Source organism: Vidua chalybeata, chromosome 27, assembly GCF_026979565.1.
Source record: "Vidua chalybeata isolate OUT-0048 chromosome 27, bVidCha1 merged haplotype, whole genome shotgun sequence".
Classification (NCBI taxonomy): domain Eukaryota; kingdom Metazoa; phylum Chordata; class Aves; order Passeriformes; family Viduidae; genus Vidua; species Vidua chalybeata.
Window position 1 is genome coordinate 5,050,644 of NC_071556.1, and position 26,100 is coordinate 5,076,743.

A 26,100-nucleotide genomic window follows, 5' to 3' on the forward strand; every position below is an offset into this window, starting at 1 on the left:
ATAACTCCTGAACTTCTGAGATTAATCCCAAATTTCTGGAATAACTCCCAGATTTCTGGGGTACTCCCAAACTTCTGGGGTAACTCTCAAATTTTTGGGATTACTCCCAGATTTCTGGGATTACTCCCAAATTTCTGGGATTAATCCCAAATTTCTGGTATAACTCCCAAATTTCTGGGATTACTCCCACTCCCAAACTTCTGAGGTAACTCCCGAACTTGTGAGATTAATCCCAGATTTTCCCACTCTCCCCCCAGGCCCCTCAGGCCACCTGTCCCAGCGTGTCCCCAACTCCTCCTGCTCTCCTTGAATGCAGCTGGGACCTGTCCCCATCAGGACAAACCCCGGGGGCACCTCCCGATATAAAAGGGACCGAAAAAAGAAGCCAAAAAAAACCCAAAAAAAACCCAAAAAAACCCCAAAAAAACCCACAAAAAAAACAAAAAAAAACCCAAACCCAAGAGCGGCTGCGATTTGCTCCATTTAATTGCAATTAACCTCAGCCCCCCCGAGGCCGGCCCAGCAGCTCGGTGGCCCTGAGGGATGTCCCAGTTGCCAAATTCACCGTGCCCAGCCCAGTTTGCAGCAGCCGCCCGATCCCGCCCTGCTCGGCTCATCCCGGCCGGGAAAATTCAGCTTTTCCTGCGGGGGAAGCACACGGGCAGCTCCACCTCTGCTCCCCTGGGATGCTCCAGGGTCTGCATCCTGCTGGGAGCACCCAGGGCTGGGGAAGAGGAAGAGGAGGAACTCCTCCTTCCTCCCCAGCTGATCTGCAAAAGGCCAAGTGGTTTCCTAAAAAAAAAAAAAAAAAAACACAAAAAGCTACAGAAAAACAAATAAAAAAAAAAAATCCCCCGGCGAGGCTCGGCCCCTTCCCCGTAGAAAATGTAAAAACCTCGGGGGCACAGTGACAGTGTGGCACCGGGGGTGGCACGGCCAGGGCAGGGCAGGGCAGGGCAGGGCAGGGCAGGGGAGGCCTGGCTGGGGCTTCGGGTGCCCCAAGGAGAGGGTTTGGGAGCTCAGGTGCTCCCTGGAGAAGATTTGGGGGTTCACGTGCTCCCTGGAGAGGGTTCAGGGGTTCAGGTTCTCCCTGGAGAAGATTTGGGAGCTCAGGTGCTCCACTGAGAAGATTTGAGGACATCAGGTACTCCTTGGAGAGGATTCAGGGGTTCAGGTTCTCCCTGCAGAAGATTTGGGGGTTCAGGTGGTCCATGGAGAAGATTTGGGGGTTCAGGTGGTCCATGGAGAAGATTTGGGGGTTCAGGTGGTCCATGGAGAAGGATTTGGGGCTCCCTGGAGGACCCTGGAGAGGATTTGAGAACTTCAGGTGCTCCCTGGAGAGGGTTTGGGGGTTCAGGTTCTCCCTGGAGAGGATTCGGGGGTTCAGGTGCTCCCTGGAGAGGGTTTGGGGGCTCAGGTTCTTCCTGGAGAGGATTCGGGGGTTCAGGTTCTCCCTGGAGAGGATTCGGGGGTTCAGGTGCTCCCTGGAGAGGGTTCAGGGGTTCAGGTTCTCCCTGGAGAGGATTCGGGGGTTCAGGTTCTCCCTGGAGAGGGTTCAGGGGTTCAGGTGCTCCCTGGAGAGGATTCGGGGGTTCAGGTGCTCCCTGGAGAGGGTTCAGCAGCTCAAGTCCTCTGTGCCCTGCTCTGGGGGCTCTCTGGGCAGTGAGTGGCCCACGGTAGCTCTCAGTGCCCACAGGAGCTCTGGGTGGTGCCCACAGAAGGTCTTGGTGCCCACAGGAGCTCTGGGTGCCCACAGGAGCTCTGGGTGGTGCCCACAGAAGCTCTCAGTGCCCACAGAAGCTCTCAGTGCCCACAGGAGCTCTGGGTGGTGCCCACAGAAAGTCTCGGTGCCCAGGGGAGCTCTCAGTGCCCACAGAAGCTCTGGGTGGTGCCCACAGAAGCTCTCAGTGCCCACAGGAGCTCTCGGTGCCCACAGAAGCTCTCAGTGCCCACAGGAGCTCTCAGTGCCCACAGAAGCTCTCGGTGGTGCCCACAGAAGCTCTCAGTGCCCACAGAAGCTCTCAGTGCCCACAGAAGCTCTCGGCGGTGCCCGGCCCCAGCCGAGGCTGCCCCCGCCCCGAGGGGGCTCTGCTGCTGCTCAGTTGCTCTCCACCAGCTTGGCCAGGCCCTGCCGGAGCTCGCTGAGCTCGAAGACCTTCACATCCATGACCTCGGCCACCTTGGTGACCTCGTGGTGCATCTTCTCCCTCTCGGCCAGGCTCTCTGCCAGGCTCTGCTCTGCCAGCTGCAGGCGCCGCTCCAGCTCTGCGTTCCGGGCCTCCAGCTCCTGCGGGCACAGCCGGGCTGCTCAGAGCCCCTCACCCCCGGCTGCCACCCCGGGGCCACCCCGGGGCCACCCCGCGTCCCCAGGGCTCCTTCCCGGAGCCGTGTCCCTGGCCTGAGTCACCGTGGGTGAGCCCTGTCCCCAGCCCTCGGCCCTGCCCGCGGGGTGAGGGGGTGGCAGTGCAGCTGTGCCCACAGGGATTGACCCAGCCTGGTGGGATTGGCCCTGGATCCTCCCCAGGATGGTGGGATTGGCTTGGATCCTCCCCAGCCTGGTGGGATTGGCCCTGGATCCTCCCCAGGATAGTGGGATTGGCTTGGATCCTCCCCAGCCTGGTGGGATTGGCTCTGGATCCTCCCCAGCCTGGTGGGATTGGCTTGGATCCTCCCCAGCCTGGTGGGATTGGCCCTGGATCCTCCCCAGGATGGTGGGATTGGCTTGGATCCTCCCCAGCCTGGTGGGATTGGCCCTGGATCCTCCCCAGGATAGTGGGATTGGCTTGGATCCTCCCCAGCCTGGTGGGATTGGCTCTGGATCCTCCCCAGGATAGTGGGATTGGCTCTGGATCCTCCCCAGCCTGGTGGGATTGGCTCTGGATCCTCCCCAGCCTGGTGGGATTGGCCCTGGATCCTCCCCAGCCTGGTGGGATTGGCTCTGGATCCTCCCCAGCCTGGTGGGATTGGCCCTGGATCCTCCCCAGGATGGTGGGACTGGCTCTGATTCCTCCCCAGCCTGGTGGGATTGGCCCTGGAGCTGCTCTGGATCCTCCCCAGCCTGGTGGGATTGGCTCTGATTCCTCCCCAGGTTGGTGGGATTGGCCCTGGATCCTCCCCAGCCTGGTGGGATTGGCTCTGGATCCTCCCCAGGTTGGTGGGACTGGCTCCAGAGGGGTGGCAGCTCCCTGCAGTGCCCGAGGCCCCGAGGAGCAGCAGGGTGTGCCCGAGGTGCCACCTTTACCTGCAGCTTCTGCAGCGTCTCCTCGCGCTCCCCCTCGGCCTCCCAGCGCCCGCACCTCTGGCTCTTCAGCATCTGGATCTCCTGGGCACAGGGAGAGGCCTTCAGGCTCCACAGCTGTGGTTTGCAAATCCTGCTGCTGGTGCCTTAACATTCCAGCTTTTCTACCTTTCATATCCCGTCCTGCTGGTGGTGCCTTCAGATTTCAGTATTTCTATTTTTCAAATCCTGCCATGCTGTTGGTACTTTAAGATTTCAGTATTTCTATTTTTCAAATCCTGTGCTTTTGGTGCCTTAAGATTTCTATTTCTTTATTTTTCACATCCTGTCCTGCTGCTGGTACCTTAAGATTTCAATATTCCTATTTTTCAAATCCTGTGTAGTTGGTACCTTAAGATTTCAATATTTCTATTTTTTAAATTCTGTGCTTTTGGTACCTTAAGATTTCAATATTTCTATTTTTTAAATCCTGTCCTGCTGTTGGTGCCTTAAGATTTCAGTTTCTCTATTTTTTTAAATCCTGCTGCTGGTACCTTAAGATTTAATATTTCTATTTTTCAAATCCTGTGCTTTTGGTGCCTTAAGATTTCTATTTCTTTATTTTTCAAATCCGGTCCTGCTGCTGGTACCTTAAGATTTCAATTTCTCTATTTTTTAAATCCTGCCCTGCTGTTGATGCCTTAAGATTTCAATATTTCTATTTTTCAAATCCTGTGCTGTTGATGCCTTAAGATTTCTATTTCTTTATTTTTCAAATCCTGTCCTGCTGCTGGTACCTTAAGATTTCAATATTCCTATTTTTCAAATCCTGTGTAGTTGGTACCTTAAGATTTCAATATTTCTATTTTTTAAATCCTGTCCTGCTGTTGGTGCCTTAAGATTTCAGTTTCTCTATTTTTTTAAATCCTGCCCTGCTGTTGATGCCTTAAGATTTCAATATTTCTATTTTTCAAATCCTGTCCTATTGATGCCTTAAGATTTCAATATTTCCATTTTTCAAATCCTGTCCTATTGATGCCTTAAGATTTCAATATTTCTATTTTTCAAATCCTGTGCTTTTGGTACCTTAAGATTTCAATATTTCTATTTTTCAAATCCTGCACTGCTGTCGGTGCCTCGAGATCCCAGTTTCTGTGTTTTTCACACCCTGCCGCCGTTTTGGTGCCTTAACATTTTGGCTTTTGCATTTCTCAGCTCCGTGCACGCTGCAGCCTCACCTCGTCTTTAGCCTTGAGCAGCAGCTCCAGCTCCTCCAGGGTCTGGCTCAGCTCCTCCTTGCTGTTCTCGCTGCAGGACTCGTGAGCCCCCTGCGCCTCCAGCTCTGCCACCTGCAAGGGGAGGCTCTGAGAGCTGCAGGGATTTCCTGCAGGAATTTTGGGAACCCACCTGGCTTCACAGCAGCTCCCCGTGGGGCTTGGAAGGAAAACAATTCCTTCTGTCTGGATCACGCCCAGAAACACTTTGTGGCTCAAAAAAAAAAACAAACAAAAACACTTTAGAGGCTCTGTCTGGGCTTTTTCCGGGAGTTCTGCGCTCCAGCACACCAAGCACCTGAGCCCCCAGCCCGAAAATCCAGCTCCATTTGCTCCTCTGGGCAGAGATCTCCAAAAAAAAAAAACCTCTGGAGCTGCTGCAGCTCAGCAGCTGAGCTGGAAGGGCTTGCCCAGCTCCCCAGCCCTGGAAAATTCAGCTCGCTGCCTTGGATTATTCATGAGGAGGATTCATTTTTAAAAGGAATCCATTTTTGCTGGGGCTGCTCGGAGCTCTGCGAACAGCTCCAGGGACGAGGAGCTCTCCCAGACAGGGATCCTGCTCTTCCCAGGAGCGGGATCCTGCCCCTGGAGCTGCCAGGATCGGGGCGCTGGCCAGGATCCACCAAAATGCTCCGGTTTAGGGACAAGAATTGGGATTTTTCACTGAGTTACAGGTCCTCCTGTGAGCCTGCCAAGGCCCAGGGAATCCTGAGGGAATCCTGAGGGAATCCTGAGGGAATCCTGAGGGAATCCTGAGGGAATCCTGAGGGAATCCTGAGGGAGGGATGTTTGGGAATCCTGGGGAAATCCTGAGGAATCCTGAGGGAGGGATATTGGGAATCCTGAGGGAAATCCTGAGGGGAATCCTGAGGGAGGGATATTGGGAATCCTGAGGGAAATCCTGAGGGGAATCCTGAGGAGAATCCTGAGGGGAATCCTGAGGGAATCCTGAGGGGAATCCTGAGGAAATCCTGAGGGAGGGATGTTTGGGAATCCTGGGGAAATCCTGAGGGAATCCTGAGGGAATCCTGAGGGTGAAATGTTGGGAATCCTGAGGGAATCCTCAGGGAATCCTGAGGGAGAAATGTTTGGAATCCTGAGGGAATCCTCAGGGAATCCTGAGGGATGGATGTTGGGAATACTGAGGGAATCCTGAGGGTGAAATGTTGGGAATCCTGAGGGAATCCTCAGGGAATCCTGAGGGATGGATGTTGGGAATCCTGAGGAATCCTCAGGGAATCCTGAGGGAGGGGTGTTTGCTGCCCACCACAGACAGCCATCAGTGCAAACAGCTGTTAATTGCTCTAAATCCCTGCTGGCTCTCAAATGAGCTCTCTCCAAGTGGAAATGGCTCCGTGCCTCCTTCCCCAGGGCTGCTGAGGCCTCTCCCAGCCAGACCCAGTTCTCCCAAAACCTTCCCCAGCTCTCCCAAAACCTCCTCCAGCCAGACCCAGCTCTCCCAAAACCTTCCCCAGCTCGCCCAAAACCTCTCCTAGCCAACCCCAGCTCTCCCAAAACCTTCCCCAGCTCTCCTAAAACTTCTCCCAGCCACCCTCAGTTCTCCCAAAACGTTTCTCAGCCACCCCCAGCTCCCCCCAAACCTCCCCCAGCTCCCCCCAAACCTCCCCCAGCTCCCCCCAAACCTTCCCCAGCTCTCCCAAAACCTTTCCCAACCTTCCCCAGCTCTCTCAAAACCCTTCCCAGCCAAACCCAGCTCTCCCAAAACCTTCCCCAGCTCTCCCAAAACCTCTCCCAACCTTCCCCAGCTCTCCCAAAACCCTTCCCAGCCAAACCCAGCGCTCCCCAAACCTTCCCCAGTTCTCCCCAAACCTTCCCCAGCTCTCCCAAAACCTTCCCCAGCTCTCCCAAAACCTTCCCCAGCGCTCCCCAAGCCTTCCCCAGCTCCCCCAAACCTTTCCCAGCTCCCCCAAACCTTCCCCAGCTCCGCAGGGCTCTGCCCTCGCAGCAAGGCCACCGTGTGACCCCTGCCCAGACCCCAGAGCCGGGCTGTGACCCCCCAGCCCCTCTGGAGGTCAGAGATCCCCTTATTCCCCGGGAACAAGGGCTCCTTTGTGCTGCTCTCACCATGTGGCAGCTCGGATCTGAGCTCGCAGCAGCAGCCAGAGCCATCCCCACCCCTCCTGCCAGCCCAGACTGGGCCAGACTGGGCCAAACTGGGCCAAACTGGGCCAAACTGGCCTCGGTCTTGCTGGAAGCTGGGAATTCCTTCCAGGAGAGCCCCAAGGGAAGCTGAAATCCTGTGAGTCCGCACTTTGCTTTCCTGGGGAGCTCCCCAGTCCCACGGCCTCGTTTCCTGACACCATTTCCCAGCTCCCTGGATCTGCTGGGTTTGGTGGGAAAAGGGGCCAAGGGCAGCAGCAGGGCCGGGGTTTCCTCCTGAGAGGAACGAGGGATTTGTCTTTACAAACAAGCTCTGGGTCTGCTGGTGGGTAAAACCTGAGGGATAAAAGAAGCAATTCCTCTGACTGGTGAATGGAAAAAAGATAATTTGCTTTTACAAACAAACTGCAGGTTGGCTGATAAATGAAATTGGGTATCAAAAGATGAGAGAAACAATGGGGAAAAACCCTAAATTCTCCAATAATTAAGAATTAAAAGGGGAGGGTTATACATTAGAGGGGAATCTTTGGTAATCAGGCGTTCTGGGAAGTCTGAACCTCTCAAATCCCTCAGCCAGTGAGGAAAGAGAGAAGGGAAATCAATTCCACTGATTGGTGAATGGTAAAAAGATAATTTGCTTTTACAAACAAACTGCAGGTTGGCTGATAAATGAAATTGGGTATCGAAAGATGAAAGAAACAATGGGAGAAAACCCCTAAATTCTCTAAGAATTAAAAGGGGAGGGTTATACATTAGAGGGGAATCTTTGGCATCAGGCCTTCTGGGAAGTCTGAACCTCTCAAGTCGCTCAGCCAGTGAGGAAAGAGAGAAGGGAAATCAATTCCACTGATTGGTGAATGGTAAAAAGATAATTTGCTTTTACAAACAAACTGCAGGTTGGCTGATAAATGAAATTGGGTATAGAAAGATGAAAGAAACAATGGGGAAAAACCCTGAAGTCCATAAGAATTAAAAGGGGAGAGTTATACATTAGAGGGGAATCTTTGGTAATCAGGCGTTCTGGGAAGCCTGAACCTCTCAAGTCCCTCAGCCAGTGGGGAAGAGAGAAGGGAAATCGGGATGAAAGAGGAGGCTGCATCCTCCAAAAACTGGAGAGAGGCCAGGGGAGTGCCCCGTGGGCTCTCCTTTACTGGAGCGAAGCAGAGGTGCTCCTGCCTCCCGTGTGGGCAGGCCGCCCTGGTGTTTGTGGGTGGATTTTCCCGACACTGCCGAGCTCACCCGCTGGCGCAGCGACTCCGTCTCCTCCTGGTACGCCGCCAGCTGCTTCTTCCACTGCTCCACGCTGGCGTTGGCCTCGTGCAGGGCGGCCACCAGCTTGTTGTTGTTGTCCTGGAGGCTGAAGAACTCGGCCTCCCACTGCACCTCGCTCACCGAGCTGGGGACAGGGCAGGGCAGGCTCAGGAGAGGGCTGCAGGCTTCTCCCGGCCCCGTCCCCAGGGTTTGTTTTTTTTTTTTCTCCTCGGCTTCCCCAGTTTTAACTCTTCCTCTGGTTCTCAGTGCCCCCCCTGTGCGCTTTATCCCGGGGTGACGTTGGGCTGTCGGGCCTGAAGCTGCGCAAACCACAAAGCTGAGGGAATCCTGAGGGAATCCTGAGGGAATCCTGAGGGAATCCTGAGGAATGGATGCTGGGAATCCTGAGGGGATCCTGAGGGGATCCTGAGGGAATCCTGAGGGAACCCTGAGAGAACCCTGTGGGAACCCTGTGGGAATCCTGAGGGGATCCTGAGGGAATCCTGAGGGAATCCTGAGGGATGGATGCTGGGAATCCTGAGGGAATCCTGAGGCAACCCTGAGGGAATCCTGAGGGAAGGATGTTGGGAATCCTGAGGAAATCCTGAGGGAGGGATGTTTGGGAATCCTGAGGGGATCCTGAGGGAATCCCGAGGGAGGAATGTTGGAAATCCAGAGGGAATCCTGAGGGAGGGATGTTTGGGAATCCTGAGGGAATCCTGAGGGATGGATGTTTGGGAATCCTGAGGGATGGGTATTGGGAATTCCGAGGGAATCCCGAGGGAGGGATGGGGTTAATGGGGTGGGGGAGATCCGGGTACCCTAAAGGGGCTCTGCAGTGTGGGATTGTGAATCCGTTTCCAAAATCCACATTAGAGCAGAGTTTGCTTTGAAGAAAGCCCAGGCTCGGCAGAAGGCAGCAAAGGACTCTCTGCTTTTGATTTAAAAATACTCCCGAGTGTTCAGCCGGGAGCCTGACAGGAGCCACGGGGCAGAATCCAGCCCCAAAGCCTTTTGAAGAGACAAAGAGAGGAAGCAGCAGGGACTTGGCTGGAATCGCCTGGGGAATTAACACAAACAGCCCCGGGGCCAGCTGGAGAAGTGTGAACATCTCCTGGCATCACAAAGGACAGGTCTGGGGAGAGCTGGCACCAGCATCCTCATCCTCATCCTCATCCTCATCCTCCTCCTCGCCCCCTGCCTGAGCAGATTTCCAAGCCGGAATCACTTCCAGCTGGGGAAAAGGGGAGTGAATCCCGTGGAGGCTCTGAGCAGCGGGCACTCGGGAGAATGAAAAGGGCAGAAGGGGTCAGAATTATTCGGGATGACAAAGCCGTGTCACCAAATCCTGCCAGAGGGGAGAGTTTTGGGGGGGGGGGGGTCGGAGCAGCCTCACCCCTCGGAGAGCATCTTCTTCAGCCTCTCCTTCTCCGTGGTTATCTCCACATCAGCGCTCTGGCTGCGGAACAGTTTATCCTCCCCCGGCCCGTTGGAGCTGATGATGGGGCTGGGCAGAACCTGGGCGTGAAGGAGAGGGGTGGTCACTCCAGCTGGGGGGGCCGGGTGGCACAGGGGGTCCCCTGTCCCCGTCACCCCCAGAATCTGCGGTGCCTCAGTGCCCAGGACTTCGGGCTTCTAGGCCAAAGCTTGGAATTCAACACAGGCTTTGGTCCGAGGCTTTGGAAAAGGCTTCTAAATGAAAGTGCCAGAAGGGAGAATTTATAATTTGAAGCAGAGAAATGTGGATTTTTCATTTAAAGCAGAGAAATGTGGATTTATAATTTAAAACAGAGAAATGTGGATTTATAATTTAAAACAGAGAAATGTGGATTTTTCATTTAAAGCAGAGAAATGTGGATTTATCATTTAAAGCAGAGAAATGTGGATTTTTCATTTAAAGCAGAGAAATATGGGTTTATAATTTAAAACAGAGAAATGTGGGTTTATCATTTAAAGCAGAGAAATGTGGGTTTATAATTTGAAGCAGAGAAATGTGGGTTTATAATTTAAAGCAGAGAAATGTGGGTTTATCATTTAAAGCAGAGAAATGTGGGTTTATCATTTAAAGCAGAGGCACGTTAAGCTAAGCAGAGGGAAGCTGAGAGTTTTAGAGCACAGCACTCTTAAGTTTGTGCTAACGTGGTTCGCTAAGAAAGCTTGCACTGTAGTGTGAGTCTATAAAATGAAATATTTAAGGATTGGGTCAAAAACATAAATATCTTTGTTAGCAGTGTTTTATTGGTTAATAAATCCTGAAAAGATCTTGTGACTCTGGGGGTCTTGTGACCCTCTGAGCTGTGGGTGAAGACATGAGCTGAGCTATGCAGAAGATAAGAAAAATGAATTGCATCATCTAAAGATAAAAGAAAGAGAAAGAAAAAGAAAAGATAAGAAAAATAAATTGCATCATCTAAAGATAAAAAAAAAGATAAAGAAAAGTAAAAGATAAGAAAAATAAATTGCATCATCTAAAGCAACTCAAAGGCCTCGCCTCTAACTCCTTCAGAATTCCTCAAATCCTCCCAGCAGGGCCCTGCATGTCCCACTGGCAGAGGAGCAGCTGGAATGGGAACAGGCTCAGTTTTACCTGCAGCCTCAGAAGAGGAAGGGGGAAAAATAAATAAAGAATATTTGAAATGACAAAAAAAAGAAAAAAAAAAAAACAAAAAAAAACCAAAACAAACAAAAAAAAACAAACAAACAAAAAAAAAAAAACACCAAAAAAAAACCAAAAAAACCCAAAAAACCAAAAAAAAAAACCAAAAAAAAAACAAAAAAACCCAAAAAAACAGCAAGCAAACATCAACAAGAAAAAAACTTCCAAGCAGGAGGGGGAAGGCCCACACCCCTGGTGGGGCTGTGAGATATGAAATGGGTTTGGCAAAGAGGGTGAACCTTCCCACTTAAGCACTAACGAACCAATTAATGAATTTGATGTGACCTCGGGGCCGCTGGTGTCACCAGAGCACCGCAGGGAGCGTTTTTTTTTTTTTTTTTTTTCCCCTTTTCCTCACCTTTTTTTGTCCCAAGCATTACCTGGTGGGATGTGATGCTCAGGGCAGGGTTGGTGAGCTCGGTTTTATCCTGGGATTTCTCCCTGGCCAAACGAGCTGCTTCCTTCACTTCCTGGAATTTCTCTGCAAACTGGAGGGGAAGGGAAAAAAAGTCACTGCGGGGCTGTGGGAGCAGCAGAGCTGATGCTCTGTCTGCAGCTTCATTTCAAACGCTTTTTAATTCCTCTCCAACAGGAAAATTCAGGGGTTTCAGTGTGAATTTGGCACTCTGGGCTGTGAGTTCACACAGCTTCATTTCTAGTATTTTTTAATTCCTCTCCAACAGGAAAATTCAGGGGTTTCACTTTGAATTTGGCACTCTGGGCTGTGAGTTCACACAGCTTCATTTAAAATGGATTTTAATTCCTCTCCAACAGGAAAATTCAGGGGTTTCAGTTTGAATTTGGCACTCTGGGCTGAGGGTTCATGCAGCTTCATTTAAAATGGATTTTAATTCCTCTCCAACAGGAAAATTCAGGGGTCTCAGTGTGAATTTGGCTCTCAGGCCGTGGCTGGGGGCAGAAGCAGGGCCTGCAGCCCCAGCTCCATTTGTGGTGCCCAAAGCACTCCTGCAAGCCGAAGCTGCAATCGCCCCCTCAAAGCTGCTTTTAGAGCTCTTTTTTTTTTTTTTTTTCCCCCAGCACTTTTGCACCTTGGGCTCCACCCCGGGCCGGTGGCAGCGGCCTCTCGGCGCGTGCCTGGGGATGCCCTGGGGCGTGTCCCGGGCTCACCTGGCTCAGGTGCTGCTCCGAGGCGAAGCCCAGCCCGTAGACGGTGTTGGCCCGGCTGTCGGCCCACTGCCCGAACTTCTGCGACGTCTTGGTGAAGGTCATGTTGGGGGTGATGGTGCTGTTGATGATGGCCTGGGCGCAGGGATCCGCCAGGGATCCGTCAGGGATCCACCAGGGATCCGTCAGGGATCCGCCAGGGATCGGTCAGGGGAGGAGGGATCGGTCAGGGATTGGTCAGGGGAGCAGGGATCCGTCAGGGGAGGAGGGATCGGTCAGGGATTGGTCAGGGATTGGTCAGGGGAGCAGGGATCCGTCAGGGATCCGTCAGGGGAGGAGGGATCGGTCAGGGATCGGTCAGGGATCGGTCAGGGATCGGTCAGGGATCGGTCAGGGATTGGTCAGGGGAGCAGGGATCCGTCAGGGATCCGTCAGGGATCCGCCAGGGATCCGCCAGGGATCCGTCAGGGGAGCAGGGATCCGCCAGGGATCCATCAGGGATCGGTCAGAGATCCGTCAGGGATCGGTCAGGGGAGCAGGGATCCGTCAGGGGAGGAGGGATCGGTCAGGGATCGGTCAGGGATCGGTCAGGGATCCGTCAGGGATCGGTCAGGGATTGGTCAGGGGAGGAGGGATCCGCCAGGGATCCGTCAGGGATCCATCAGGGAAGCAGGGATCCGCCAGGGATCTGTCAGGGGAGCAGGGATCCATGAGGGATCCGCCAGGGATCCGTCAGGGATCCGTCAGGGATTGGTCAGGGATTGGTCAGGGGAGCAGGGATCCGTCAGGGATCGGTCAGGGGAGGAGGGATCCATCAGGGATCCGTCAGGGATCCGCCAGGGATCGGACAGGGATCCGTCAGGGGAGGAGGGATCGGTCAGGGGAGCAGGGATCCGTCAGGGATCCATCAGGGATCCGTCAGGGGAGCAGGGATCGGTCAGGGATCGGTCAGGGATCGGTCAGGGATTGGTCAGGGATCAGTCAGGGATCAGTCAGGGGAGCAGGGATCGGTCAGGGATCCGTCAGGGATTGATCAGGGATCGGTCAGGGGAGCAAGGATCGATCAGGGATCGGTCAGGGATCCGTCAGGGATCGATCAGGGATTGGTCAGAGATCAATCAGGGATCGGTCAGGGGAGCAGGGATTGATCAGGGGAGCAGGGATCGGTCAGGGATCGATCAGGGAATCAATCAGGGAGTCAGGGATCGATCAGGGAGTTGGGGATTGATCAGGGAATCAAACAGGGAATCAATATCAATCAGGGAATCAATCAGGGAATCAATCAGGGAATCGGAGAAATTAAAGAGGGAACTGGGGAATCAATCAGAGAATCAGCTGCTTTTGTGTAGGAAAAGCTGCTTTTTTGTGGGGGGAAAAGCTGTATTTTGGGGGAAAGCTGGGGATTTTTGGGGAAAAGCTGCTTTTTTTAGGCACAGCTGGGGTTTTTGGGGGGAAAAGCTGCTTTTTTTATGGGCAGAGCTGGGGTTTTTTAGGGGAAAAGCTGCTTTTTTTAGGCACAGCTGGGGTTTTTTGGGGAAAAGCTGCTTTTTTATGGGCACAGCTGGGGTTTTTTGGGGGAAAAGCTGCTTTTTTTAGGCACAACTGGGTTTTTTGGGGGAAAAGCTGCTTTTTTGTGGGCACAGCTGAGGTTTTTGGGGGGAACAGCTGCTTCTTGAGGGGAACAGCTGGGGGTTTTTTGGGGGAAAAGCTGCTTTTTTTATGGGCAGAGCTGGGGTTTTTTGGGGGAAAAGCTGCTTTTTTTATGGGCAGAGCTGGGGTTTTTTAGGGGAAAAGCTGCTTTTTTTAGGCACAGCTGGGGTTTTTTGGGGAAAAGCTGCTTTTTTATGGGCACAGCTGGGGTTTTTTGGGGGAAAAGCTGCTTTTTTTATGGGCAGAGCTGGGGTTTTTTGGGGGAAAAGCTGCTTTTTTATGGGCAGAGCTGGGGTTTTTTGGGGGAAAAGCTGCTTTTTTTATGGGCAGAGCTGGGGTTTTTTAGGGGAAAAGCTGCTTTTTTATGGGCAGAGCTGGGGTTTTTTGGGGGAAAAGCTGCTTTTTTTATGGGCAGAGCTGGGGTTTTTTAGGGGAAAAGCTGCTTTTTTATGGGCACAGCTGGAGTTTTTTGGGGGAAAAGCTGCTTTTTTTAGGCACAACTGGGTTTTTTTGGGGAAAAGCTGCTTTTTTGCGGGCACAGCTGGGGTTTTTTGGGGAAAAGCTGCTTTTTGAGGGGAAAAGCTGGGGATTTTTGGGGGAAAAGCTGCTTTTTTTAGGCACAACTGGGTTTTTTTGGGGGGAAAGCTGAGTTTTTTTTGGAGGAAAAGCTGCTTTTTGCGGGCACAGCTGAGGTTTTTGGGGGGAACAGCTGCTTCTTGAGGGGAACAGCCGGGTTTTTTTGGTGCCCCACCTTGGTGCCCCCCACGCTGATGATCCTGTAGACGCTGCGCGTGGCATCGTAGAAGTAGGAGACGGTCAGGGCGTGCTTGCTGGCCGGGATCCAGTTCCTCTTGGTGGCAGGGTCGATCTGGAACACGTGGGCCCTGGTGCTGAAGATTGGCTGCTCCCTGCAGGGACAGCAAAACAGCTTGGCTGGGCACGAAAGGAGCACGGAGCAGCTCGGGAAGCTCAGAAGAGGAAAAGAGCCGGGTTTATCCACACCTCTGGTGTTTACAGAATTCCAGAGGTGAGCGTGGGCTGGAGGATGGGATCCCCACCTCTGCAGCCTCACTGCTCCAAAGATCAATCCATCCTTCCTCTCCAGCCACAGAGAAATGTGGAAATATTCTATTTACTCACGGAATTGTGTGGGAACCCCGAGTCTTAATTACAGAAACATTATCAGAAGGTTAAAGAAGTTTTCATAACACTTTAAAATTTCCAAAATGAACAATAAATGAACTGTATTTGCACATGGAATTGTGTGGGAACTCTGACTCTTAATTATAGAAACATTATCAGAGGGCTGAAGAAGTTTTATGAAAACTTTAAAACTTCCAAAATGAACAATAAATGAACTGTATTTACACACGGAATTGTGTGGGAACTCTGACTCTTAAATACAGAAACATTATCAGAGGGCTGAAGAAGTTTTCATAACACTTTAAAACTTCCAAAATGAACTATAAATTAACTGTATTTACACACAGAATTGTGTGGGAATTCTGACTTAATTATAGAAACATTATCAGAAGGCTGAAGAACTTTTATGAAAACTTTCAAATTTCCAAAATGAACAATAAATGAACTGTATTTACACACAGGATTGTGTGGGAACTCTGACTCTTAATTACAGAAACATTATTAGAAGGCTGAAGAAGTTTTATGAAAACTTTCAAACTTCCAAAATGAACAATAAATGAACTGTATTTACACATGGAATTGTGTGGGAACTCTGACTCTTAATTACAGAAACATTATTAGAAGGCTGAAGAAGTTTTATGAAAACTTTCAAACTTCCAAAATGAACTATAAATGAACTATATTTATACATGGAATTGTGTGGGAACCCCGACTCTTAATTATAGAAACATTACCAGAAGGTTGAAGAAGTTTTAAGGGGCCAGGAATGCCCGAGCTGAGCAGGGCCAGGGATTTGGGGCCAGGAATGACTGAGCTGAGCAGGGCCAGGGTCAGGGATTTGGGACCAGGAATGTCCAAGCTGAGCAGGGTCAGGGATTTGGGACCAGGAATGTTTGAGCTGAGCAGGGCCAAGGTCAGAGATTTGGGACCAGGAATGACTGAGCTGAGCAGGGCTGAACCCCTCAGGATCAGGGATTTGGGACCAGGAATGTCCAAGCTGAGCAGGGCCAGGGATTTGGGACCAGGAATGACTGAGCTGAGCAGGGCCAGGGTCAGGGATTTGGGACCAGGAATGTTTGAGCTGAGCAGGGCCAGGGTCAGGGATTTGGGACCAGGAATGTTTGAGCTGAGCAGGGCTGCAGCCCCCAGGGTCGGGATGTCCCCCGAGCATTCCAGGGGAAGGAAGGAATGTTTTAGGAATGTTTTCCATGACACAACTGCTCCAGGGCTCGGGGGTTCCTCTGGCTCTGATTAAACCCAAAGCCAGGGAAATCTGATGGAATTTGGCCCCGCTGGCAGCTGCAAGGCACAGGCACGATCCTGCTGTGTGGAGCTCCCCGAAATCCAGGCTCCTGGCGTTTCCTGCCCATTCCAGGGGCTCCCAGCTGCCCTGAGCAGCCTGTCCCATCAATCCTGGTGCACCTGGTGCTTTCCAGAGCCAGCCCCAGAACTCAGCAGGGAATATTTGATTTCCTTCCCCCCTGCCAGCCTGTTCCCAGGTGCCAGCCCTGGCTCAGATATCTCCTGACAGCACACCCCACACCCTCTCTGCCTGGAGTTTTGGAGCTTTCCCAGGCTCTGCCACACAGGAAAAATGGACATTTCTGCCCCTAAACCCCCAAATGCTGGGCTGGCTTTGGGAAGGACAAAGGCAGGACTTTACCGAGTTGTTGACATTTGTTAGTCAGGGCAGGAGGCTACAGGCCCGTGCAGTTTTTGGGGTGTCCCCTCCTCCAGCAGCTCCTCCTCAGGGGCCTCTCAGCTGCTCTGAGGCTCCTTCCCAGCGCTGCCTCCACAGGGATTCATTCCCTGCTGAAGGAAAAGTCCAGCTGTTATTCCCCACACCACCTGGCACCTTTAGGGGCTCCCTCTGCCCCCAGTATTCAGGGAGCTTCTCGTTTGCAGTGATTTCTCATCACTGACCGAGGATTTCCCCCCCTGTCCTGGGAGATAACCGGGTGAGCAACTGGAGCAAATCCCCCTGGCTGCTGGGAGAAGGCCACGGAGGAGCCTGCGAGGCTCCAGCACTTCCAGCCATGCCCACGTGATGCTGCTGCCTGATGGAAAACCCTCCTGGGAGAGCATTCCTTGGGCACAGCAGCTGTTCCTGGGCTCCTGTTCCTGCAGGATCCCTGTCCCTGTGTCCCTGTCCCTCCAGGATCCCTGTCCCTGTGTCCCTGTCCCTCTGTGGGGCTGTATCCAGACCCCATCCCCATGTCCCTGTCCCTCCAGGATCCCATCCCCATGTCCCTGTCTATTCAGGATCCTGTCCTTGTGTCCCTGTCCCTCCAGGATCCCTGTCCTTGTGTCCCTGTCCCTCCAGGATCCCTGTCCTTGTGTCCCTGCAGGATCCCTGTCCCTGTGTCCCTGTCCCTGCAGGATCCCATCCCCATGTCCCTGTCCCTCTGTGGGGCTGTATCCAGACCCCATCCCTGTGTCCCTGTCCATCCAGGCCCCATCCCCATGTCCCTGTCCCTCCAGACCCCATCCCTGTGTCCTTGTCCCTCCAGGATCCTGTCCCCATGTCCCTGTCTATTCAGGATCCCTGTCCCCGTGTCCCTGTCCCTCTGTGGGGCTGCATCCAGACCCCATCTCCGTGTCCCTGTCCCTCCAGGATCCCATCCCCATGTCCCTGTCTCTCCAGACCCCATCCCTGTGTCCTTGTCCCTCCAGGATCCTGTCCCTGTGTCCCTGTCTGTCCAGACCCCATCCCCGTGTCCCTGTCCCTCCATGTCCCTCTCCAGCTCTCCTGGAGCCCCTTTAGGCTCTGGGAACAGCTCCAGGGTTTCTCTGGCGCTTCCCTTCTCCAACCTTGGGCACTGCCAGGGATCCAGGGGCAGCCACAGCTGCTCTGGGAATTCCACCCCATTCCCTCCCAGGGCAGAACTTTTCCCGTCACCTCCAGTCTGAGCCAGCTCTGGCCAAGCAGACCCTCGGGCAGGTGAGGGCAGAGGGGCAGGACTGGGGCACACCCAGGAGGTGACAGCCAGAGCTGCCCAAAACAGCACCAAGCTTTTCCAGGCAGCTCTGGGACTCCAGCTCCTGTTCCCCGTCCTGTTCCCCGTCCTGTTCCCACTCCTGTTCCCCCTCCTGTTCCCACTCCTGTTCCCCATCCTGTTCCCACTCCTGTTCCCACTCCTGTTCCCCCTCCTGTCCCCTGAGCTGAACCCAGCAGGGTCCCTGAAACGCTGACACTCCTCAGTCCCCCAGCAGCACAAACAAACGTGTAAATAAATAAACAAACGTGTGAACAAACAAACAAACAAATCAAAGCGCTCAGACCCCCCTCCCCCGGGGCTGGCCATCGCAGATCGTGAAGGAGAACCACGGCAAACAAGGAAAGGACAAAGATCTGGCCGCGTTCAGCGCCTGCCTGTGGCGCTGGAAGGGATCCAGGTCCGATCCCTGCCGGCAGCGCCCGCTCCCAGCACAGGGGGAAGGGCAGGATCCAAAATCCCAGGGCCCAGGGAGCTTGAGAATGGCTTCTCCCGGGTGGATATCCACCACGGGAAGGGACAGCCACCACGGGAAAGGGTTAAATGCTGGGGCTTCGCCACCTTCGGAGCTGGAATGTGATATCTGGGATCTCTGGTTTGTAATCTGTGATCTGGTACCTGTGATTTGGTATTTATCTGTGATCCCTAATTTGTGATTTGTTATCTGTGATTTGTAATCTGTGATTTGTTATCTGTGATCTGTTATCTGTGATTTGGTATTTATCTGTGATCCCTAATTTGTGATTTGTTATCTGTGATTTGTAATGTGTGATTTGTTATCTGGGATTTGTAATCTGTGATTTGTTATCTGTGATTTATTTATCTGTGATCCGTGATTTGTTCTTTGTTATCTGTGATTGGTAATCTGTGATTTGTTCTTTGTTATCTGTGATTTGTAATCTGTGATTTGTTATCTGTGATTTGTTATTTATTATCTGTGATTTGTGATTTTTTATCTGTTATCTCTGATCTGTGATCTGTGATTTGTTACCTGTGATTTGTGATTTGTTATTTGTTATTTCTGATCAGTTATCTCTGATCTGTGATTTGTGATTTGTTATCTCTGATCTGTTATCTCTGATCTGTGATCTGTGATTTGTTACCTGTGATTTGTGACCTGTGATTTGTGATTTGTTATTTGTTATTTCTGATCAGTTATCTCTGATCTGTTATCTGTGATCTGTTATCTCTGATCTGTGCCCTCCATTCAGGGTCTGGGCAGAGCAGCAATGCCCGAGCAGGGCGAGGAGAGCTGGGGACACACGGCCAGGGGACAGGGGACAGCAGCCCTGTGCCAGGAGGGACAGATGGCACCGAGCAGGGCCAGCACCAGCCCGGGCCTGGCCCGGAGGGGAGCAGCGGGCACGGGAGGTGCCAGGGGCTGGCAAGGGCCAGAGCCAGCCCTGCCACGGGTGCCACACGGGCTGTACCCAGTGCCAGCCCTGCCACGGGTGCCACACGGGCTGTCCTCAATGCCACGGGTGCCACAGGAGCTGTACCCAGTGCTAAATGCCACACGGGCTGTCCCCAGTGCCACATCTCACACAGGCTGTCCCCAGTGCCAAATGCCACACGGGCTGTACCCAGTGCCACGGGTGCCACACGGGCTGTCCCCAGTGCCAGCCCTGCCACGGGTGCCACACGGGCTGTCCCCAGTGCCAGCCTGTTGTAGTTTGACAGGCTTTAAGGAGACTTTTCTTATACAAAAAGCCTATAAGCAGTTTCAGTCCATACACAGTAATAAAAACACTATAACATAAAAAATTCCAAAATCCCCAAATTCCAAAATCCCAAAATCCCCAAATTCCAAAATCCCAAAATTCCAACATCTCAGAATCCCAAAATTCCAAAATCCCAGAAATCCAAAATCCCCAAATTCCAAAATCCCAAAATCCCAACATCTCAGAATCCCAAAATTCCAGAATCCCAGAATCCCAAAATCCCGGAAATCCCAAAATCCCAGAAATCCAAAATCCCAAAATTACAAAATCCTCAAATTCCAAAATCCCAAAATTCCAGCATCTCAGAATCCCAAAATTCCAGAATTCCAAAACCTCCAAATCCCCACATTCCAAAATCCCCAAATTCCAAATTCCAAATTCCCCAAATCCCCAGAACTCCCAATTTCCAAATCCCCAAGCTCCTGTGCTGCTCCTGCATTTCCCTGCTGGGGAAGGGCCCCGGGTGCGGAGCTGATCGCCCCAAACTCTGCTCAGGGCTGCTCCGGTGCCTCGGGGTTCAGCTTTGGGATTTGGGATTTGGGATTTCCGTACACGATCCCAGCGTTTTGGTGTTTCCCAGGTTCTGAGCTCTGTGTAAAGGGTTAGCAAGTTCTTCTCACAGCTCGGGCAGACAAAACAACCCTGGGGCAGCCCGAGCGTGTGAGCAGGGCAGAAATGAAATTAGTGAGAGCAGGGCAGGAATGAGTGTGAGCAGGATAAAAATGAGTGTGAGCAGGGTAAAAATGAGTGTGAGCAGGGTAAAAATGAGTGTGAGCAGGATAAAAATGAGTGTGAGCAGGGTAAAAATGAGTGTGAGCAGGATAAAAATGAGTGAGAGCAGGATAAAAATGAGTGTGAGCAGGATAAAAATGAGTGTGAGCAGGATAAAAATGAGTGAAAAGGACAGGAATGAGTGAAAAGGACAGGAATGAGTGTGAGCAGGATAAAAATGAGTGTGAGCAGGGTAAAAATGAGTGTGAGCAGGGTAAAAATGAGTGTGAGCAGGATAAAAATGAGTGTGAGCAGGGTAAAAATGAGTGAAAAGGACAGGAATGAGTGAAAAGGACAGGAATGAGTGTGAGCAGGATGAAAATGAGAGCAGGATAAAAATGAGTGAGAGCAGGATAAAAATGAGTGTGAGCAGGACAGGAATGAGTGAAAAGGACAGAAATGAGTGTGAGCAGGATAAAAATGAGTGTGAGCAGCACAGAAATGAGAGCAGGACCGGAATGAGTGAGCAGGACAGGAGTGAAATGAGTGTGAACAGGAGAAAAATGAGTAAGAGAAGGACAGAAATGAGTGAGAGCCGGACAGGAACGAGCCCAGCCCTGGCCGCTGGCCACGCTGAGTCAGCTGAGAGCCCAGCCTGGGGCTCTCCCTCCCCTCCCTGAGGGAAAACCCCAAAAACCCCCCCAGAACCCCCCAAACCCCCCCAGAACCCCCCCGAACCCCCCGGCAGCTCCGGCCGGGCTGGGCTGAGCGCGGCTGCCCGGGCTGGGCTCAGGCAGAGCCCGGGAGGCAGAACTGGGGCACAGAGAGGGGCTGGGAGCCCAACCCTTCCTCCCCCTCCTCCTCCTCCTCCTCCTCCTCCTCCAGGGCTGGCTGTCAGCTTCCCTTTTATCTCCCCTGAGCAGCCTCGGGAGCTGCTGTCTGTCTGTCTGTCTGTCTGTCTGTCTGTCTGTCTGGGGCTGATAAAAGTCAGCCCCCAGCTCCTTCCCTCCTCCCAAATTCCGGCCCCTGCTGAGGCTCTGGGGGTGCAGGATGATCCCTGTCCTGTGCAGGGCCTGGAGCTGGGACTTGGTGATCCCTTTCCATCCAGGACATTCCATAACCTGGGATATTCCATAACCCAGGATATTCCATGGTTAAATCCAGGATATTCCATAACCCCAGATATTCCACAATTCAATCCAGGATATTCCACAATTCAACTCAGGATATTCCACAACCCAGGATATTCCATAACCCCGGATATTCCACAATTCAACTCAGGATATTCCACAACCCAGGATATTCCATAACCCAGGATATTCCATAACCCTGGATATTCCATATCCCAGGATATCCCACAACCTGGGATATCCCACAATTCAATCCAGGATATTCCATAACCCAGGATATTCCACAATTCAACTCAGGATATTCCATAACCCGGGATATTCCACAATCCAGGATATTCCATAACCCAGGATATCCCACAATTCAATCCAGGATATTCCATAACTCAGGATATTCCATAACTCAGGATATTCCATAACCCAGGATATCCCACAATTCCTCCCCAGGATGCTGAACTGCACAACTGCTTTGGGGCCAAATCCACCTTTGGGAAGATGGATTTAGGGCTTTGGGGCCAAAGTTTGGATTCCAAAGATGGATTTAGGGCTTTGGGGCCAAAGTTTGGATTCCAAAGATGGATTTAGGGCTTTGGGGCCAAAGTTTGGATTCCAAAGATGGATTTAGGGCTTTGGGGCCAAAGTTTGGATTCCAAAGATGGATTTAGGGCTTTGGGGCCAAAGTTTGGATTCCAAAGATGGATTTAGGGCTCTGTCAAAGATGGATTTTCCCCATCCCCAGGAAGGTTTCCAGTGCCCTTCACTCTCTCCCTGCTGTGACCTCGGGCAGGGGCAGCTCCAGGAATGGGATCCGGCTCCTTCCCCGATTCCCGGGAGATTCCCCGGCAGGAATGAGGAGCAGCTGCCTCCAGAGAAAGGATCAGCTCGGGGACAGCCACCAGCAAGGTCACACGCACACACAGGGGCCCTTAAACCCGGGGGAATCGCTTTTCCTTGGAATTCCGGAGCCTCCTGGGTGTCCCTTTCCTGCTCTGGGACACAAAAGTCCCAGATAAACCCAGCAAAGCTCAGGAATTCTTTACACCTCCCAAAAAAAAAAAAATGTGTCCAGCAGTGAGAAAACGAGAATTAGAGAAAGGGAGATCCAGCTTTTCTCCAGCTCTCTGCATTTCCACACGGGAGCGCTTCCAGATCCCTGCTCAGGGGGAAAAAAAATCCCCCAAAAATTGTATTTTTGCCCTTTTTTTTTGCTGCTGTTTTCGCCCTGTCCTTGCCAGAGCTCCAGGAGCACGGCTCTGTGACAAGGACAGGGCCGGGGCCCCGTGGGGCAGAGGCAAGAGTGGCTGAATTAATTTGGGACAAACTCGTTCCTGCTCTAATTAGAAGCCAGTAAATTGCACCTCCCCGCGCTTCTGTTTGACAATCCATCAGCACCTCCCTGTATTTATAATTTACAGGATTTAAAATTTACAGGATTTATAATTTACAGCGTTTATTTATAATTTACAATGCCAGCAGAAATGTGAGGACGCGGCCGCCGGGGGCTCAGCTGGATGAAAACTTCACCCAGCTAAAATTCCCTAAAATTCAATTTCACTCAATCCACTCCCCCCAGGAGCGGGTGTTGTTTCCAGCTGTCCCCTTCGGCACCTAAATCCCGTGGATTTTAGAAGAAGCCACAGAGGATTCGCCCAGGAAAAGCAGAATATCACAGCCAGAACAATTACCAAGCAGTCTAGAAAGGAGAGTCCCTGCTTTAAAAATAATTTATCTCCAATCAGCTCCCTGAACGTGCTTTTTAATCTCCTTTGTAGCCAGGGCCATGGAAAGGCTGCTGGAATTCCAGATTTAAGGAAATTCTGCTGGAATTCCAGAGTTATTTAAAGAAATTCTGCTGGAATTCCAGAGTTAAGGGAAGTCTGCTGGAATTCCAGAGTTATTTAAAGAAATTCTGCTGGGATTCCAGACTCATGGAAATTCTGCTGGAATTCCAGATTTAAGGAAATTCTGCTGGAATTTCAGAGTTAAGGAAATTCTGCTGGAATTCCAGAGTTATTTAAGGAAATTCTGCTGGAATTCCAGAGTTATTTAAAGAAATTCTGCTGGAATTCCAGAGTTATTTAAGGATTTTTTTTTTTTTCTGGAATTCCAGAGTTATTTAAAGTAATTTTTCTGGAATTCCAGAGTTATTTAAGGATTTTTTTCTGGAATTCCAGAGTTATTTAAGGATTTTTTTCTGGAATTCCAGAGTTGTGGAACTCCTGCTGCTCAGTATCCCCGTGGGACCACCAAGGCCGCCCTTTCATCTCAGGAGTGAAATGGAAATGAAGGAATTTTGGGCTGGGTGACGGTGTCTCCCCCAGTGAGAATTCCAGAGAATTCCAGCTGCATCCCAACATTTCCCACGGGGCTGGAAACGCCAGGAAGGAGCTCCAGGGAGAGGAGAGCCCGGCAGGAGCCCCTAATCCCGAGCTCTGGCTTTGTTAAACCTCTCCTGGTTTTTTTTCCCAGCGACTTTGCAGATGGCAGGAAAAGAGGGACACTGGGATTTCACCTGGGTCAGCACGTCCTCTGCCAGCCTCACATTTCTGCCACTGCTGATCCCTCACTTCTGCCTCATCGCTTCCTCTAGGCAGCCCAAAAGGAATTTTTTTAAGAAAAAAAAAAAAAAAAAAAAGGAAAAGGGAAACTTAAAAAAAAAAAAAAAAGGAAAGGGGAAACTTAAAAAAAAAAAAAAGGGATGAGAAAATAAAAAAAAAAAAAAAGGAGAGTTTTGAATAAAGAGGAAAACAGAAAATTTAAAAAAAAAAAAAAAGAAAATGGAAGATTTTATCAAGGAAAACAGAAAATTTTATATAGAAAAACAGAAAAAAAATTAAAAAGGAAAATAGAAAAAAATTAAAAAGGAAAACAGAAAAAAAATAAAAAGGAAAACAGAAAAATAATTTTTTTTTAAAAAGGAAAACGGAATTTTTTTTTTAAAGGAAAACGGTAAATTAAAAAAAAAAAAAAATAAAAAGGAAAGGGAGCCCCCAGGAATGTCATTTATTCCAAACCCCTCGTTCGGAGGGAACGATCTGCCAGCATTGCACAAGAAACTCCCAACAACGCGTCCGCTCCTGAAAGCGGCGTGGCTGAGCCCCAGAACTGGGACATGAACCAAGCACCGGCCTCGGCTCCTGCTCCCCAAATCCCGCTGCCAAAATCCGCCGCCAGCTCCCCGCAGCAAACTCCGCTCCTGGGAAGAGCCGAGGGGGTCGCGAACTGAAACCCCCGCGAGCTCCCAGCAGCTCCTTCCCCACAAAAACGCCAGCAGGATCCATTTTCCCGAGCCACAAAGCCAAAGAAATCCTGAATTTTGAACTCCTGGGGAAGTTTGCGGGCACCAGTCCGGCCCCAGTGCTCCCAGTTTGGGCTCCGCAGGCGCGCTCGGACCCCGGAGCCGCGGTCCTTTACAGAAGTTGCGGCCGCTCGCCATTCCCCACTTCCCTACCCCAAAAATAAAAGGCGAGGCGAAACTTTCCAGCTCTCAACGCGAAAAAAAAAACCAAACAAAACAAACAACAACAACAACAAAAAAAAAATCCCCAAAGCCATTTAACCCTTTCATTCCTTCCTCCGCCGCCTCAGCGGTCGCGGACAACAAAAGCAGGGCAGGAACGGGAGCCCGCCGGTCTCACCCCATCCCCGCCGGTTCCGCCGCTCGCGATCCTCCCTCGCCGCCGCCTCCTCCTCCTCCTCCTCCTTCTCCCCTTCCTCTTTCTTTCTGTCCTTCTCCGGATCCGGATGCTCTTTAAATTTCCTCCGGAATTTCACTTTGAAGCGTTGCTGCTGCTGCTGCTGCTGCTGCTGCTGCTGCTGCTCCGCGGCTCCGGGAGCGGCACCGGGAGCGGCTCCGGCACCGGGAGAGGCTCCGGGAGCGGCACCGGGATCGGTACCAGCACCGGGAGCGGCACCGGAATCGTAACCAGCACCGGGAGCGGCCCCGGGAGTGGCACCAGCACCGGGAGAGGCTCCGGGAGCGGCCCCGGGAGTGGCACCGGGATCGGCTCCGGCACCGGGAGCGGCCCCGGGAGTGGCACCGGGATCGGTACCAGCACCGGGAGCGGCCCCGGGGCGCTCCGGCTGTGCCCCGCCGCTTCTCCGCCCGCTGCTCCCCGGCTCCCTCGTTCCCTCCCAGCCCGGAGGGAGCGGCTGGATGGAGCCGGTGCGTCTCCGAGCCTTTCCTCCCCCAGCACGAAGCGTTTCCCCCGCGGGCAGCGCGTCCCGGGCGGCCCGAGCTCCTCGTTACCCGCTCCTGCCGCTCCCTGCCCGGTCCCTGCCGCTCCCTGCCCGGTCCCGGCCCGTTCCCTGCCGTTCCCTGCCGCTCCCTGCCCGCTCCTGCCGCTCCCTGCCCGTTCCCTGCCGTTCCCTGCCGTTCCCTGCCGCTCCCTGCCCGCTCCTGCCGCTCCCTGCCCGTTCCCTGCCGTTCCCTGCCGCTCCCTACCCGCTCCCTCCCCGCTCCCGCCGCCCCATCCCGCTCACGTTTGGCCGCTTTTCTTCTCCCGACTTTATTGGCGGCGCCGGCAGCACCACCTGCCGGGACAGCGGGCCCGGTGCCACCCCCGGGGACAGCGGGGACAGCGGGGACAGGAGCCCGGGGCCACCCTCGGGGACAGGAGCTCGGTGCCCCCTCGGGGACAGGAGCTCGGTGCCACCCTCGGGGACAGGAGCTCGGTGCCACCCTCGGGGACAGGAGCTCGGTGCCACCCTCGGGGACAGGAGCTCGGTGCCACCCCCGGGGACAGGAGCTCGGTGCCACCCCCGGGGACAGCGGGGACAGGAGCTCTGACCCCTGGAATCTTCTGCACCACAAAAACCTCGAGTCCTTGGGGTTCTCTGTGCCCCAAAACCCCCTGTGCCCCCTAAACCCCCCTCAGCCCTGGAATGCAGAATTCCAGCCCGGCAGCACGAACAGGAGTGAGATAACACCAGTGATAACCCGGGTGTGATAAAACAGGTGTGATAACACAGATGTGATAACACAGGTGTGATAACCCGGGTGTGATAACCTGAGTGTGCAGATAACATGGGTGTGATAACCCAGGTGTGATAGCACAGGTGTGATAACCCAAATGAGATAACCCAGGTGTGATAGCACAGGTGTGATA

The 26,100-nt window shown here is 52.5% G+C and overlaps 1 protein-coding gene across 4 annotated transcripts; it reads right to left on the reverse strand.

The window, feature by feature from the left end:
* Positions 1 to 444: 444 nt before the first annotated feature.
* HOMER3 (homer scaffold protein 3) lies at positions 445 to 25,258 on the reverse strand. 4 transcript variants are annotated; one of them, XM_053966113.1, is made up of 10 exons: positions 24,631 to 25,258; positions 16,101 to 16,246; positions 14,046 to 14,202; positions 11,648 to 11,779; positions 10,900 to 11,007; positions 9,260 to 9,381; positions 7,852 to 8,008; positions 4,456 to 4,566; positions 3,242 to 3,322; positions 445 to 792 (listed from the first exon to the last, which is right to left on the reverse strand). In XM_053966113.1, the coding sequence occupies exons 2-10, from the start codon at positions 16,112 to 16,114 to the stop codon at positions 562 to 564; spliced, it is 1,113 nt and encodes a 370-aa protein (XP_053822088.1). In that variant the 5' UTR covers positions 16,115 to 16,246; positions 24,631 to 25,258; the 3' UTR covers positions 445 to 561. The 4 variants fall into 4 exon arrangements, with proteins under 4 accessions (XP_053822088.1, XP_053822087.1, XP_053822089.1 ...); XM_053966112.1 differs by having other exon boundaries at positions 16,101 to 16,249; XM_053966114.1 differs by lacking the exon at positions 24,631 to 25,258 and adding an exon at positions 17,143 to 17,152 and having other exon boundaries at positions 16,101 to 16,249.
* Between the last annotated feature and the right edge of the window lie 842 nt (positions 25,259 to 26,100).